At 42.5% G+C, this 18194-nt stretch overlaps 1 protein-coding gene across 6 annotated transcripts in view; it reads left to right on the forward strand.

Annotated features, from left to right (window-relative positions):
- Positions 1–18194, forward strand: part of ptpn11b (protein tyrosine phosphatase non-receptor type 11b) — a 133667-nt gene that overhangs the window by 81546 nt on the left and 33927 nt on the right. For all 6 annotated transcript variants that reach the window (XM_078557871.1, XM_078557873.1, XM_078557868.1 and 3 more), the window contains exons 3-4: positions 11300–11494; positions 16751–16943. In XM_078557871.1, coding sequence (XP_078413997.1) covers positions 11300–11494; positions 16751–16943 — 388 coding nt within the window. The remainder of the gene's footprint in view (positions 1–11299; positions 11495–16750; positions 16944–18194) is intronic.

Consider the following 18194-nt stretch of genomic DNA (forward strand, 5'->3'; position numbering starts at 1 on the left):
GTGGCAGCAGAAGGAGGTTTGGCAATGTGTTGCTGTCCTTGGAGGAGAAGCAGTTGGGGATTGGGGAAAGGCTTGAGTGCTAGGGCAGGGCTGAGCAAAGACTAAGCAAGGTGTTAGTAGGAGCTTTACCATAACAGCTCAGGTCAAATCATTGTTTTTTTTTCAGCACTGTTACCAGGTCCTCAGCATAATTTTAACGGGACTATTTGCCTTGGTACCTTTTCCCTATCAGTCAAAAATATTTCTTCCTCCTGAACTCCTGCATAAGGACCCCCATGACACAGTCTAAAAATCTTGGCCTTGCACTCCTCAATATGACTGTGTATTCTTTCACTCATGCTTTCAGGTAGGCACTGTGGTACCCTGCCCCATCCACTTTCAATGCAAGTTGAAAACATTCCTCTCCACCCCCACCAGGAATCTCATTCTAACAACTTCTAAAATAGCATCAGATTTAGGAGTGATAGGGGTAGAATTCCTCATGCTAACCAACGAGTATTGACATTCTTTTCACAGCCTATGGCTTGAGGGTATTACTGAAACGAATGTTAAAAGTGCTTAATTATCTTCAGTTGAGAGTCAACAATCTGGAGCCAAGTTAATATCAATCATCAGTAATCATTGAAACAGATTGAGAAAAACAAAAATTAATTCAGGCCTAAATTAATCTACTAAGGTTGATCCAGTAAATTAACTTTTCTCCGATATTGCTCAGCCCTATTTACTATACATGGGATAAACATTTATACAAATACAACCTCTCTAGAATTGTGGCATATTTAATTTTCAGTGCTTCAGATGTCAAAGCCCTGACTTTATAGACTCATAAACATTTATAGCACAGAAGGGGGCCATTCAGCCCATTGTGTCTGTGCTGGTCAACAAAGATCTGACTGCACTAATCCAGTTTTCCAGTGCTGGCCCATAGCCCTGGAGGCTATAGCAACCCAAGTGAATATATAAATACTACTTAAATGTTACAAGAGTTTCTCACTCAACCACCCTTTCAGGCAATGAGTTCCAGACTCCCACCATCATCCTTCTGGGTGAAAAAAGCTCTCCTTAACTCCCCTCTTAGCTTTCTACCTCTTTCATTAGTAGAGGGGCCAATAACTAAGGGCATAGATTTAAGGTAAAAATCCTTCCTATCCACCCTATCTATGCCACTCATAATCTTATACATCTCTATCAGGTCCCCTTTCAACCTTTGCTGCCCCAAGGAAAACAACCCCAGCCTATCCAAACTTTCCTCATAACTCAGGCCCTCCAGCCCAGGCAGCATCCTGGTAAATCTCCTATGCACCCCCTCCAGTGCAATCGCATCCTTCATATAATGTGGTGACCAGAACTGCACACAGTACTCCAGTTGTGGCCCAACCAGCATTTTATACAGTTCCAGCATAACCTCCTTACTCTTGTATTCTATGCCTCGGCTAACAAAGGCAAGTATCCCATATGCCGCCTTAACCACCTTATCTACCTGCCCTGCTACCTTCAGGGATCTGTGGATATGCACACCAATGTCCCTCTGATCTTCAGTACTTTCCAGGGTCCTACCATCCATAGCATAATCCATTGCCTTGTTAGACCAACCCAAGTGCACTACCTCACACGTTTTTTCAGGTTGAATTCCATTTGCCACTGCTCTGCCCACCTGACCAGTCCATTGGTATCCTCCTGCTACCTTCAGAGATCTTTGGATATGCACACTATTTACCACCCTATCAATTTTGGTGTCATCCACGAACAACTTCTTCATATCCCCTACACTTAAGTCCAAATCATTTATATACACCACAAACAGCAAGGGCCCTAGAACTGAGCCCTGCAGAACCTCACTGGAAACAGACTTCCAGTCATAGAAACATCCCTCTACCATCACCCTCTGCTTCCTGCCTCTCAGGCAATTTTGGATCCAACATGCCACTTTGCCTTGGATCCCATTGGCTCTTACTTCCTTGATCAGTCTTCCATGAGGGACCTTATCAAAAGCCTTGCTAAAGTCCATGAAGACCACATCAAATGCATTCCTATCGAAAAGATAGGCAGGTTGGCAGAGGGGGTGGGGTTGCTTTGTTAGTAAGAAATGAAATTAAATTGATAGCAAGAAATGACGTAGGTCAGATGATGTAGAATCTGTGTGGGTAGAGTTGAGGAACCGCAAAGGTAAAAAAACCATAATGAGAGTTATGTACAGGCCTCCGAACAGTAGTCAGGATGTGGGGCACAGGATACACCAGGAGATAGAAAAGGCGTGTAAGAAAGGCAAGGTTACAGTGATCATGGGGGATTTCAATATGCAGGTAGACTGGGAAAATCAGGTTGGGAGTGGATCCCAAGAAAAGGAATTTGTGGAATGTCTACGAGATGGCTTTTTGGAGCAGCTTGTGGTGGAGCCCACTAGGGAACAGGCAATTCTAGATTTAGTGATGTGTAATGAGGCAAATTTGATAAGGGAGTTTAAGGTGAAGGAACCCTTAGGAGGAAGTGACCATAATATGATAGAATTTACCCTGCAATTTGAGAGGAAAAAGCTGGAATCAGATGTAACGGTATTACAGTTGAATAAAGGCATCTACAGAGGCATGAGGGAGGAGCTGGTCGGAATTGACTGGGAGATGAGCCTAGCAGGAAAGACAGTAGAACAGCAATGGCAGGAGTTTCTGGGAGTAATTTGGGAGACACAGCAAAAATTCATCCCTAGGAAGAAGAAGCATTCTAAAGGGAGGACGAGGCAACCATAGCTGACAAGGGAAGTCAGGGACAGCATAAAAGCTAAAGAGAAAGCATACAATGCGGCGAAGAGCAGTGGGAAATCAGGGGATTGGGAAGCCTACAAAGACCAAAAGAGGACAGCTAAAAAAGAAATAAGGAGGGAGAAGATTAAATGTGAGGGTAAACTAGCCAGTAATATAAAAGAAGATTGCAAGAGTTTTTTTTAGATATATAAAGGGTAAGAGAGAGGCAAAAGTGGACATTGGGCCGCTGGAAAACGGCGCTGGAGAAGTAGTAGTGGGGAACAAAGAAATGGCGGAGGAACTGAATAGGTACTTTGCGTCAGTCTTCACGGTGGAAGACACGAGTAACATCCCCAAAGTTCAAGAGAGTCGGGGGGCAGAGGTGAGTATGGTGGCCATTACCAAGGAGAAGGTGCTAGGAAAACTGAAAGGTCTGAAGGTGGATAAATCACCTGGACCAGATGGATTACACCCCAGAGTTCTGAAGGAGATAGCTGAAGAGATCGTAGAGGCGTTAGTGGTGATCTTTCAGGAATCACTAGAGTCAGGGAGGGTCCCAGTGGACTGGAAAATCGCTAATGTAACCCCCCTGTTTAAGAAGGGAGTGAGGCAAAAGATGAGAAATTACAGGCCGATTAGCCTGACCTCGGTCGTTGGTAAGATTTTAGAGTCCATTATTAAGGATGAGATTTCAGAATACTTGGAAGTGCATGATAAAATAGGGCAAAGTCAGCATGGTTTCATCAAGGGGAGGTCATGCCTGACAAATCTGTTAGAATTCTTTGAGGAGGTAACGAGTAGGTTAGACAAAGGAGAGCCAATGGATGTTATCTACTTGGACTTCCAGAAGGCCTTTGACAAGGTGCCACACAGGAGGCTGCTCAGTAAGATAAGAGCCCATGGTGTTAGAGGCAAGGTACTAGCATGGATAGAAGATTGGCTGTCTGGCAGGAGGCAGAGAGTGGGGATAAGGGGGTCCTTCTCAGGATGGCGGCCGGTGACTAGTGGAGTTCCGCAGGGGCAGTGTTGGGACCACAACTTTTCACTTTATACATTAATGATCTAGATGAAGGCATCCTGGCTAAGTTTGCAGATGACACAAAGATAGGTGGAGGGACAGGTAGTGTTGAGGAGGCGGGGAGACTGCAGAAGGATTTGGACAGGTTAGGAGAATGGGCAAAGAGGTGGCAGATGGAATACAACGTGGGCAAGTGTGAGGTCATGCACTTTGGTAGGAGAATAGAGGCATAGACTATTTTCTAAATGGGGAGAGAATTCAGAAATCTGGAGTGCAAAGAGACTTGGGAGTCCTAGTCCAGGATTCTCTTAAGGTTAACTTGCAGGTTGAGTCGGTAGTTAGGAAGGCAAATGCAATGTTGGCATTTATTTCGAGAGGACTAGAATATAAAAGCAGGGATGTGCTGCTGAGGCTTTATAAGGCTCTGGTCAGACCACATTTAGAATATTGTGAGCAATTTTGGGCCCCGTATCTCAGGGAGGATGCGCTGGCCCTGGAGAGGGTCCAGAGGAGGTTCACGAGAACGATCCCAGGAATGAAAGGCTTAACATATGAGGAACGTTTGAGGACTCTGGGTCTATACTCGATGGAGTTTAGAAGGATGAGGGGGGATCTGATTGAAACTTACAGAATACTGAAAGGCCTGGATAGAGTGGATGTGGGGAAGATGTTTCCATTAGTAGGAGAGACTAGGACCTGAGGGCACAGCCTCAGAGTAAAGGGAAGACCTTTTTAGAACAGAGATGAGGAGAAACTTCTTTAGCCAGAGAGTGGTGAATCTATGGAATTCATTGCCACAGAAGGCTGTGGAGGCCAGGTCATTGAGTGTATTTAAGACCGAGATAGATAGGTTCCTGATTGGTAAGGGGATCAAAGGTTACGGGGAGAAGGCGGGATATGGGATTGAGAAACTTATCAGCCATGATTGAATGGCGGAGCAGACTCGATGGGACGAATAGCCTAATTTCTGCTCCTATGTCTTATGGTCTTATGGTCTTATTACCTTCATCAACACTCCTGGTTACTTTCTCAAAAAATTCAACCAAATTTGTCAAATGTGACCTTCCCTTAACAAATCCATGCTGACTATTTGTGATTAATCAATGTCTTTCCAAGTGCAGATATATTCTATCCCTCAGAATTCTTTCTAGTAACTTCATCACCACCGAGGTTGGAATGACTGGCCTGTAATTCCCTGGTCTATCCCTTCCTCCCTTTTTAATAATGGGGCAACAGTAGCAGCCCTCCAGTCCTCTGGCACCTCACCTGTGGCCAGAGAGGATTTGAAAATTATTGCCAAGGCCCCTGATATCTCTTCCCTTGCCTCCCTCAACAGCCTGGGATGCATCTCATCTGGGCCTGTGGATTTATCCACTTTTAAGGCTGCTATACCCGTTAGTACCTCCTCTCTCTCTGTTAATTTCCTCTAATATTCCACAGTCCTCCACCCTGATGTTTATACCTGCATCGTCCTTTTCCATTGTGAAGACCGACACAAAGTATTCATTGAGGACTGTACCCACGTCTTCTGTGTCCACACACACATTACCTCTATAGTCCCTAATTGGCCCTACTCTTTCCCTAGTTATTCTCTTGCTCTTTATGTATTTAAAAAACCCCTTTGGGTTTTCCTTTATTCTACCCACCAATGCTTTCTTGTGCACTCTTAGTTTTCCTAATTTCTTTTTTAAGTTCCCCCCCCTGCACTTTTTATAAGTCCTATAGGGACTCTGCCATATTGAGCCCTTGGTGTCTGCTATAAACTTCTCTTCTTAATCCTAACCTTTATGTTTCTTGACATCCAGGGTTCTTGGACTTTGTTTACTGGAATATATTTGCCCTGTATTCTTGCTATTTCCTCCTTGACTGCCTCCCACTGCTTCGACACAGTTTTATCTGCAAGTAGCTGCTCCCAGTCCACTTGGACCAAATCATATCTCATCTTAGTAAAATTAGCCTTTCCCCAGTTTAGAACTTTTAATTCCCAGCCCAACCTTATCCTTTTCCATAACCATCCTCAATCTAACTGAGTTAAGGTCACCATCTCCAAAATGCTCCCCTCCTGATATGCCTTTCACCTGCCCAGGCTCATTTCCGAATATTAGGTCCAGAACTGCCTCCTCCTTTGGGCTTTCTACATACTGGCTAAAAAATTCTCCTGGATGCAACTTAAGAATTTTGCTCCCTCCCTACCTAGCACACTAAAACTATCCCAGTTAATATTTGGGTAGTTAAAATCCCCTATTATTACTGCCTTATTATTTTTGCATTTCTCTGAAATTTGGTTACATATTTAATCCCCTATCTCTCCCTGACTGTTTGGGGGCCTATAGTACCCACCCAACAGCGTGTTTGCCCCTTTTGTGGTTTTTACTTCTACCCATATGGCCTCATTTGATGATCCTTTCAAGATATCATCCCTCCTAATTGCTATAATTGATTTCTTGATCAATATTGTGACACCCCCCCCCCCCCCCCCCCCCCCCTCTCTCCTCCCCTCTATCTCGTCTGAATACCCTGTAACCAGGAATGTTGAATTGCCAATCCTGTCCTTCTTTTAGCCAAGCCTCGGTCATAGCTATGATATCAAACTCCCACGTGCCTATACGTGCCCTCAGCTCGTCTGTCTTATTTCTCCGGCTCCTTGCATTAAAATATATTCCATTTAGCTTTTCTAAACTCACTTCTTTCTTATCTAGCCTATGTTTCCTCTGCCTTCCAGACTCACTCTCTAGCATTTTAACTTCCAATTCCATCTCCCCTTCTCTCCCCTCTGAACTACTTTTCAGGATCCCACCCCCATGCCAATTTAGTTTAAATCCACCCCAACAGCATTAGCAAACCTCCCCGTGAGGATGTTGGTCCCGTTACTGTTCAGATGTAACCTGTCCAACTTGTACAGGTCCCACCTCCCCCAAACGGTCCCAATGCCCCAGGAATCTAAAGCCCTCCCTCCTGCACCATCTCTCCAGCCACGCAGTCACTTGCTCTATTCTTCTGTTCCTATACTCACCACCGCGTGGCACCGGGAGTAATCCTGAGATTACTACATTTGAAGGCCTACTTTTCAATTTCCTACCTAACTCCCTAAAGTCTGCTTGCAGGACCTCATTTCTCTTTCTTCCTATGTCATTGGTCCCAACATGGACCACGACCTCTGGCTGTTTACCCTCCCCCTTCAGAATGCCCTGCAGTCGTTCCGTGGCATCCTTGACCCTGGCACCTGGGAGGCAACATACCACCCTGGAGCTACGTCTACGGCCACAGAAGCGCCTGTTTGCTCCCCTCACCAATGAATTCCCTACCACTATTGCCCTTCGACACTTCTTCACTTCTTACTCCCCCACCCCGAGCAGCTGGACCACTCACAGTGCCACGGCCTTGGCTCTGATTGGCCCCCACAGAGGAACTGTCAGTCCCACTCTTTTCCAAGGCCAATAAACAGTTTGTGAGCGAGATGCACTTGGGGAATCCCCTCACCATCTCCCTGGTCCTCTTCTGCCTGGCGGTCACCCATTCTCTCTCTGCTTGCACTTCCCTTAAGCTGCGGGATGACCTCATCCTGCAACGTGCTATCCACGAACCTCTCAGCCACGTGAATGCACCATAGTACCCCCAGCTGCCGCTCAGGATCGAAAACCCGGAGCTCGAGTTGCTCCAGTTGGAGGCACCTCCTGCACACATGGTCATCCAAACTGCCAGGAGCATCTAGGATGTTCCACATAGCGCAGGATGTGCAAATCACAGGACTGAGCTCCCCAGACACATCTTAACTAAATAGAATATGGACCCTTGCTTTTCTTTTGCCCTTACTGCTACTTGAGTATTGACTAGATGCTAGATCCTCTAGGTGCTGCTGACTCCCTGTCCCAGGGTCCCACTCTCTCTCACTCCTTTTGGGTTTTTTAAATTCATTCATGGGTTGCGGGTGTCACTGGCTAGGCCAGCATTTGTTACCCATCCCTAATTGCCCATGAGAAGGTGGTGGTGAGCTGCCTTTCTTGATTTGCTGCAATCCATGTGGTGTAGGTACACCCACAGTGCTGTTAGGGAGGGAGTTCCTGGATTTTGGTAAATGAGACGATGCATCATCCAGAAGCACCAAACCACCTAAAAGAGTGTATTTTCCAGTGGAAGCATTACTGTGGGATATGTAATACTTTGGGATTCAGATATTATGGAATCCATCCTATTTATATTGCAGAGTGTATTCCGCAGAAACAAACAGACTACAGCACATGCACAGGCTCACATCTAGATCCTCATTTGAAAGTCATCATTTGCAACTTTATTTTCTTGGCTCCAGAATTTGATAGCTGGCCTGTATTATTGACCTGAAAAGTTGGTGGTTGGTGATCTACACATTATTAGAATCCCAAAATATTACACATCTTGAAATAATACTATACCGTTACTGGATCTCTTATCTGGCATCCCAAAATCTGGAAGGACCTGAAAACCGGCTCCATTCTAAGCTGGCTTCCTGGTTGACAATTTGAATGAAACCCTTTGATTCTTTATTTTTCATAATTTATTTTATGTATTATAAGTACATGCTAGGCCTAGGACCCAAAATCATGTAAAATCCCCAAATCCGGCATACGTCCGGTCCCGAGCTTCCCGGATACTGAGTTCAGTACCTGTAATACGAAAGGCAGCATTAGTTACTCACATTAGGAAAACTTAAAAGTGAATGCATGAAATGTTGTCTGATTGTGTGGCAACCCCTTAAAACTGATTATTCAATTTGTATTTCAATACTTAACATAGTAAGTGCCTGTGACTAACTTCTACAAAAATAGTGATATGATGAGTAATACTATTTACTAATAAAACTTTGCTAAGGGGACAATGTATGAAACAGGTCATTATTAAAAGTTGGCTTCACATTAAGGCAAAAGGAAATCTAGGAGTATTATGCCCGATATACTAGTATGACACCAATGGACTGCTGCAGTCACGTAGACCTGAGTTGCTACATTGTAAACCGTTGGGCCCCACAGCTTCGAACTGACCCAAATCTACCTGGTTCTGGGAAAACATGTTGCTGGCTAAGCACATGGCATCGAGTGTTTGTAGACTTACTGCCCTGTCAGGGCTGACAATTTGGCAGCCAACGTTTTGAAAGGGGGCCTTCCCTTGAGCAGACTGAGCAGAAGCCTGATTCATACTTTGGATCTCTTAATTATGCAAATCTGGCACTGATATTAACTGGAAAGAACAAAAATACAGACGAGAGTTGCTCATTTCTGTTCAGATGATTGTTTTCAATCAGGAAAGCTTGGAAACCTAAATTAACCTCAGTAAAGAGAGAAAGACTTGCATACCTATCGTGAACGCAGGACATCCAGATGTGCTTTACAACCAGTGAAGCACTTTTGAAATGTACACAGTTGTAATGCAGGAGACGCAACAGTCAATTTGCACACGACAAGCTCCCAAAATAGCAATGTGATAATGACCAGATAATCTGTTTTTTCTGATGTCGATTGAGGGATAAATATTGGTCCAAGACACCGGGAATAACTCCCCTCCTCTCATTCAAAATGGTTTCAAGGGGTCTTTTACATTCACTTGAGAAGTAGATAGGGGCACTGTTTAACATTTTGTTTGAAAGCCGGTAACTCTGAAAGTGCAGCACTCCCTCATTGCTACACTGGAATGTCAGCCTAGATTTTTGTGTTCAAGCGCTGGAGTTAGACTTGAACCCACAACCCCTTGAATCAGAGGCGAGAGTGCTACCCACTGAGCCACGGCTCACATTGCAAGCATGCGGTTAACTGGAAAAACAAATGAGGTGAAGGCTCCTTTGCCCAATTCGGGGGAAAAAAGAAAAATATGTTCGAATGTTGATTTGAAATAAAATTCAGAAAGTGATGATGTAGATTCAAGATTAAATAATGTTGAGCATATCCAGCATCTTCAAGCTTCATTGAAATGCGTACATTTTTTTGTGACTATACAAGATCAGAAAAAAGAAAGGCACTTTCTTTTATTCCACCCTGAAAATGGTTAATAAAATTTGATTGAACAAAGTTTAGGTTATACTATCTTTTTCCTCTATTTTATACAAGATACCAAGAGGATGTGTGGGGGCGAGTGGTTGGATTTATAAGAAATGAGGCAACCACAAGTGTGATAATCCAGTCTTGAGATTCAGTACTTGCCTTGTTCACCACTCTGCAAGATACCAGATAATGATGTCACATGATATTATTGGGTTTTGAGCTCTTACTATGGAACGTTACCAAGCCTCAAGTTCCAAAGTACTTAAAGGTTGTATTCAGCATCTGGCCAGTCTGCTTTTGTACTGTAAACATAATTTGCATTAGCTTAACTGAGCCTGTCGGTTTTGATTCTGAAGGCAAAAGTCAAAGCTCAAGGCATAACTGGGCACCATAATGATGAAAGTAAGGATTAGACACCTTCAATTGGTCATCCAGAATAATTATTAGGTAGCCAATTATTATGAACTTCATTTCTATACTTTCATTAAAAATATTTTGGTTCCAGAAGTATAAAACTGGTACTGCTTTTTTTCTTATACAGTGGGTAGCTATGGGAAAACAGCTAATTATTGAGCTCTTCTATGCATTTGCCTGTCTTTATGTCTAAATCTGTCTGTCATTTTCCTTCCATTTCTCTTGCAGAATTTTCACAAAATGTTTGTGCTTCCATACTTAGTTTCTAATCGTGAGTTCAAATGCTTTAAAGATTTCTACATGAGAACTTTCAACACAAGCCAGTTATTTGCTTGTTCTATTCAGGAAAAAAATAACTTCGACGTTTTTTTTAAAAAAAACTTGCATACACATTTTCAGAAGATTGTCTGCACTGCAATGTCATCCCTGCAGAGAAGTGATATTCTTTTGAATATCCATTTTTATTCTATTGTACTCCGATATGACCTACTCACAGACAGTGCTTTTATCAATGCTTTACAAGATGCACCTGAAAAATGTTTTATTTTAAGATGAAAATATAAAGCATTAATGCTATATATTGGTCAGATTTCATAAAGTCGTTTCCAGCTTCATCTTATTTTATACCAACTCATACACAATAGTGCCTTAATTCTTGTGTGTTCCTCATAGAATAACGATGATCACTTACAGGTACGACTGTGCATTCAAGGACCTGGATACACCAATCAACATGCAGCTTCAGAGAGTTAGCAGAAAAATGCAATTTGTGCAAAATACACAGTTCTACTTCTGTATTTATATAACAGACATAACAAAACTGAACTATGGGACTACTTTGAAGTTTACATTATGCAATTTAAACTAGAAACTCAGTACAGAAGAAGACTTTATGATGTGTTCATTGTAAAGCTTATTCTACATATAGCATGAACCACATTTAAAATGGACCAATAATATTCTGAAGTTAATTTTGGTAATTTTACAGTATTGAGCTGGTACGGTATTGAATAACCTTAACTCCAATAAGTAGTTGACTGACTCTTAGATGGATTGTACCCATTTTCTCAGTTGTAGTTTAATTTGTTTTCCTCTGTCTTTATCTACCCTTATTTTCTCAGGCGAAATGAAGAAGTAACACATATCAAGATCCAGAATACGGGAGACTATTATGACCTATATGGAGGAGAAAAATTTGCAACATTGGCAGAATTGGTTCAGTATTACACAGAGCAACAAGGTCTCCTACGAGAGAAGAATGGAGACATAATTGAACTGAAGTATCCTCTGAACTGCCAAGATCCAACATCTGAAAGGTATTTCTTTCTCTGCCTGTGCCTCTCAACCCTTCTGCTTGATAGAATTGGCAGGCAATCTATTTAAGATCTTTGCCATTGTTCTTCCTAGAATGAATTGCAGTAAGTATTCCGAGTTACCCTTTTGTATTTTTTATTTGTTCATAGATGTAGGTGTTGCTGTCAAGGCCATCATTCATTGCCCACCCCTAATTTCCCTTCAGAAGGTGGTGGTGAGCAGCCTTCTGGAACTTTGCAGTCTGTGTGGTGTAGATGCTCTCATAGCACTGGTAGGTAGAGAGCTCCAGGATTTTGACCCAGTGATAAAGGAATGGCAGTACATTTCCAAGTCAGGATAGTGTGCGATTTGGAGGGGAACTTGAAGTTTGTTGTGTTCCCATGTGGCTGCTGTCCTTGTTCTTCTGGGCAGCAGAGGTCACAAGTTTTGAAGGTGCTGTTGAAGAAGTATTGCTGCAGTGCATGTTGTAGATGGAACATACTGCAGCCACTGTATGCCAGTGGCAGAGAGAGTATATTTAATGTGGTAGATGGTGTGTCAATCAAGTGGGCTGCTTTGTCCTAGGTGGTGTCGAGCTTCTTGAGAGTTGATGGAGCAAATATATTTTTGTTTCTTCTTGTTTCTGAAGATGTGAGATAGAAGCAAGAGAGGTTCACCACCAACTCAGGTCTATAGTTATTAGCCATGACCACTTAGGGTGCTATTCGTGAATTTAATGATAATCTCAACCAAGGGGTCAGAGAATCCCAGAAATATAAACACCAGGAAATTGATCTAGAATCCATATGCAGTGTAGCCATGGTCAGGAAAGTAGTTAAGAATAATTAAGTAATAGCTTACCCATGGAAATTATATACTTAACAATGTGAATATAATTGGCAACCTAGCCACTGGTTGATGCATTGAAACTATGCAGGGGGATTTTTTAATCAATTGCCTTCAAACCACTCCATGCCATCACCGTTTTCTCCCCACCCCGATCATATAAAGCCCAGAGAGGCAGGAACGGTTTGTGTCTGACATTGTGTGGCATGATCTTGCTGTGTATTCTGATGCAAAATATTGCGGGTAAAGTAGGCAGCATATGGAATGTATGATGCACATAGTCTTAGGAAAAATAGGTCCTAGACATGCTCAAGTGTGCTGACAACCACTACGTGCAATGGTTAATGTGGCTCAGAAGAGCAAAAAATTCAAATTTCTCACTCAAGATTTTGATGCATACTTCTTAGAGAAACCAGCCTCAAAATCCAATGGTGCTATGCCTATTGCTTGGCTGCTTACTTGGCAGCTAAGCTTCCAATATGGCAGGCACGGTCATTATGAGCCAGAAGTGTGCTACATGTCATAGTGGGGATAGGGGGAAAAAAGCCATCTAGAACCCATGCCTGAAATGGGCGTTTTTCCTTTTGTATATGCGAATAAGGTGTCTGAGTTCTGTTTAATGCTTCCTTTGCAAAATTGATTTGCTCTGAAGCAGCCAGCACTGGCTGCATTCATGAAACCAGGCCTACACGTGGCCTAACAAGCTGCCCTTTATAGAGGCCACTGTAGGTTGCCATCAAAAAACAAATTTGGAAAAACGTGGAGCCAGGAGGATCATTAATACTATAGGATGTGCATTAGATGTCTGCAAATTGCTGGATCAATGATAATGAGGCCTAAGGCTGAATAATATGCATCTAGAGCCTATAGGTGCAGGGATCACACTCTGTGTGCCCAATTTTTTGGCTCCAGCAAGTATCAGATTTTCATATAAAAATTAATAAAACATCCTGGATAGAGTTAAATGCAATGAGAACTATCGGTGGAATTGAAATTGAAGTAGAATCAGACAGAAAATTTGAAACTCCAAACTTCAAGGTCAGTTAAAGGCAAAAAACTGCGGATGCTAGAAATCCGAAACAGAAACAAAAAATGCTGGAAAAACTCAGCAGATCTGACAGCATCTGTGGAGAGAAAGACAGAGTTAACGTTTCAAGTCCATATGGCTGTTCTTCAGAGCTCTGCAGAAAAGTCATACGGACTCGAAACGTTAACTCTGTCTTTCTCTCCACAGATGCTGTCAGACCTGCTGAGTTTTTCCAGCAATTTTTGTTTCTGTTCAAGGTCAGTTTCCCTGATTTAACACAGAAACTAGAGCAGTTGAAAGCTAGGAAGAAATAATACTTAGTCAGAATTATCCACAAGTTGGTTAACAGTAGGAGTAGTGCTGGAACCTTCAACTTACTTCTGACTACCTGGGTGTGAGCACGATACCACCAAGATATTTTAACCCGCTTACAATGAAGACTTCTGAAGAGCAGATGAAGCATTATGTATCTTAGTGAGATAACACTTACAAACATATGTACAAAAATGATGGTTATGAAAAGCCTAGTGGTCCTCTCCAGCCTGTCCCATATTGTGATACCTTATGCATCATAATAAATATCATAATAAATATATGTACTACCAACCTTCGCAATATAAGTAGATAAAAACCCAAAACGCTATTAGTACAGCGCACTTCACCAAAGAGGCATATGGGGAGCCCTGCCACCGATTGCATGAACAAATGCAGCCACAATCATATATCCACGCTGCTTTGTACATAACTATGAAAGCAATGACTGCACTCACCTATATGGAACTGGGTCTTTTCAGATAGCCACAGAGGATTGCTGTAATGGCAGGACGCAGTCACAGCAGGTTTTCATCAAATGGCTAATGCACCTTGCAGGAGAGAGAGGGACTTTTTTCATTTTGGCATTATGGGATGTGTAACGGGTAGGTGATCCATCATTACCTGTTTTGCACATCCACCAAAGTTGAATTTCACCCACGGATTCATAGCTAACCTTGTAACTGATTTTTACGAAGCATTGAGCAAAGAATATGAACGATTGGCATTTATAGCCATGGGTTTGTCATCATGTCATTTTGTAAATAATCATTATAGAATAAAATTTACAACGTAGCTTGCTGACACAACTGTCAAGCAGAACATGAGGGGAGACACAAGATTTGCGAATGGACTTTAAGCCTAAAAAATGCTCAATGCTCCGGCACCCATTTGCATATAAAGGGCCCTCACTTCATATATTGAGAGAGATTTTCACCAATAACTCAACCACTGCAGATGCATAGAGGACTTCATAATATGATTTCCTGTTTTTTTTTAGCTGAGGACTAAGCTGTCAGCAATGTAATGAGCTAAAGAGAAGCACTATCAACAAGGCAGATTTTAAAGGGGAACTGTCTTTGTCTTCTGTTTTTTTTTCTCTCTTCCACCTTTTATGTTTTTGCTTAAATTTAAAGTTTTTAGTGTTTGGTGGCTGAAAATAGGTATTTATAGATGCGTTTTATTTCCAGCCATCATTAACTATTTGCTTTCTGTCTTGAACAAAGTATTCTCATTATTGCCTACAAAGTCAGCAAACAATGAATAATAAATACGTTAGAGGGTAAATTTAACCTGACCTACCATTGAGAAGATAATGGGATCGTATCAGCTGCCCATTTTACACTTTGCACAGCTCTGAAGAAGAGTCATATGGACTTGAAACGTTAACTCTCTTTCTGTCTTCACAGACGCTGCCAGGCCTGCTGGGCTTTTCCAGCATTCTTCATTTTTATTTCAGATTTCCAGCATCTGCAGTATTTTGATTTCATCTTAGTGTTTAATTCACTGCCATTTCTCTTCCAGGAATTCCTACCTTGAAAAAGTACTGCTCCTCTTCTCTCTGACAGGATTTCCATTTGCCTCTTTCACCCTGCTGACCTTCATTGCTTTCCATTTTCCTCCTGGTGTTTGACAAGGCGTTTACTAAAACTCACGTTCACAAACATATTTCCTTCCTCAGTGACTGTCTTAGTCTCCAACTTACCTCATGTGGATTCCAACTGAAGTTCCATCCCTCATGTTTCAAATCCACCCAGGATTACAGGTATCTCCAGGACATACAACGTTCCTCAGACTGCTGATCTCGCCACATCCTGAGACCTGCATTCGATGCCATGCACCGCCATATGTACACGCTCGACCTCTCTCTCCAGCAGCATCGACTCATCCTATCTCAAAGCTACTCTTATCCCCAGTTTCATTTTATCCTTCGTCTCATCTGATGCCTTAACAAGAAATTTTTTCTTTTCCTTTCTAGTGTCAAGGATCGCAGCTCTAAAGAATAGTCATACTGATGCAAAACTTTAACTCTGTTTCTCTCTCCACAGATGCTGCCAAACCTCCTGAGATTTTCTAGCATTCTTTTGTTTTTATTACACCTTGCACGTATTGACATCAATGGACAGTAAAATTGGCTGGGTGGCAAACTACCCTGCAACATAATGGCAATGTTAACACTGAACCTCAGCATTTATGTTTTCAGTTTTGTACAACGTTGTCAAAGAAGAGTTCCAAGAAAGTAATTTTTTAAAAGAAATGTGTCCCCCCCTTCTCTCAATCTCTCTTCCTCTCTCTCACTCACTCACTCACTCACTCACTCAGTCACACCCCCTTCTCCCACTCTCTTTCTCTCTCACACCCTCCTCTCACGCTCTCTCTCTCTCTCTCTCTCTCTCTCTCTCTCTCTCTCTCTCTCTCACACACACCCCCTTCTCCCACACTCTCTCTCAGTCTCTCCCCCAGGTGGGAGTAGGGTGGACCAGGATGAACCACTCCTCTGGGGCTTGCAATGAATTCTTTGGCTTCCCCCACCTGATTCACTATTCTTGTGTCACCTTGCTGTCAGAGACCATTCCCACGGGACACAGGTAGTTGCTTTCTGCCACCCAGAATCTTGCTGATTTTAGGAGGAAGACCTCCAACATTGATGGCCCAGGCTTCACCCCAGTGCAGCCATGCAAGCTTGATGCTTGCCCTGCACATTTTATGCTGCACTCGTGTCTCGAGGTGCATGATCTTAAGAAACCTTTTAGAATTGATTCAGTCCCTGGAACATGAAGGGACAGCTTGCTCCAAAAACACAGTTTCATGGTCATCACATTGATTACCACAGGAACTGCAGCACTGCTTTTAACATTTTTGAAGATTTCTAGACACAATGGTGGTCAATTCTCACAAGCGACACTAATAGTGCTTATTTTGCTGAAATTACTCACGTGTCACTTTAATTACTTCCCTAGGTCAAAAATGCCCCTCTGAAGAAGAAATTTCTACGTTAATAGTATATGATATCTCTGTTCGCAAGTAATTAAATTATAGTGAATGGGAAAGGTGCAGGAAGCCTGTTATAATTGTTAATATCATCCCTTTTCAGGTGGTACCATGGACATCTATCAGGTAAAGATGCTGAAAAACTTCTGACAGATAAAGGAAAACCTGGAAGTTTCCTGGTCCGTGAAAGTCTCAGTAAACCAGGGGATTTTGTTCTATCTGTGTTAACTAATGAAGAAAAGGTTGAAAATGGAGATCGTAAACCAAGGATAACACATGTGATGATTCGGAATCAGGTGGGTTGATCGGATTGGTTACAAATTTTTAATACTGTATCATGGAAATTTTAAATTTGCTTTCTTTTTAGCTAATGAAATGTGCTTTGAAATGTAGTAAGACGTGTTTCAAATAAATTATTTGCCAATTGGAGCCTACTACTTACTAGCGTAAAATTCAAGCCTTAGAGCTTGATAATATTATGATGACGACAAAACAAATACTTGATGAAGATTAAGGGCAGAAATTTTACCCCCATTGGGGGGGTTGTGCAGGGGTGGGCGCGAACCGGATTGGCGCCCCCAATCGGGGCCACATCGCCATTTTATGTGGGCTGGCCAATTAAGGCATGCGCGCGAAAGAGCACAGAAATCTCCCTGAGGCAGCTCCGTGCCTCAGGGAGATTAAGTTCAGAATGTAAGTTTTTATTAAAGTCAGAAAAAAACTATTTACACGTCCCCTCATGTGACAGCGTCACATGAGCTGGGACTATGTTTATCAAATGTTTGAAAATTCTTTATTTAATTAATAAACCCTTCATGAAACCTCATCCTGCTGTGGATGAGGTTTCATGAAAAATGTGAAGGCCGCCTGGGCTCTTCGCCTGTCCACCAACCTTAAGGTTGGACGGGCAGCTCAGGTTATTGTTTTAATAGATACTTAAATGGCCTTAATAGGCCTTTGATAGTTTGGTGGGGGCTGTGTGTCCACCAAAGTGAAAATCTAAATTACGCGCGGTGATGTCGGGGTGCCCGACCGATGTCACCGCGCGTCATTTTATGCATCGGCGAGCGGGGTCTGCCCCCACTCGCCAACCTGAAAATTCTTCCCTAAAAGACAATATAAATAAAGATTTCTCATGGCTCACCTGATTCCTCCATTTGTTTAGTGTACTAATTGGTTTGGAAGGGATTAGGAAAGCCCCAGATTTAATCGCTGGTTCATGTTGAGTTGGATGATCAGAATAGGGGGTAGAAAAACAAATTAGACATGACTATCATTGCTGACAGCTACACCAAGGCTGCTGATGGAAAGTGCTTGTGGCTTCATGTCAATTAAAAAAAGTTGCTCGGTTTTAATGCCCCTATTATCCAATAGCTTGGTGACATTTTCTGGATTCGCACAAGAAGAATGACCACAGGTAAATTACCACAAAATGTCTGGCACCTATCAATCAGTACCCATCAATAGCTTGCGCTTCAAGAGAGAAGGGGTAAAAATGGAACAAAAAACTGATCACACTGATAAAACACAGCAATGTTCCAAAGTAT

This window comes from Cetorhinus maximus, chromosome 15, assembly GCF_964194155.1.
Source record: "Cetorhinus maximus chromosome 15, sCetMax3.hap1.1, whole genome shotgun sequence".
Lineage (NCBI taxonomy): Eukaryota > Metazoa > Chordata > Chondrichthyes > Lamniformes > Cetorhinidae > Cetorhinus > Cetorhinus maximus.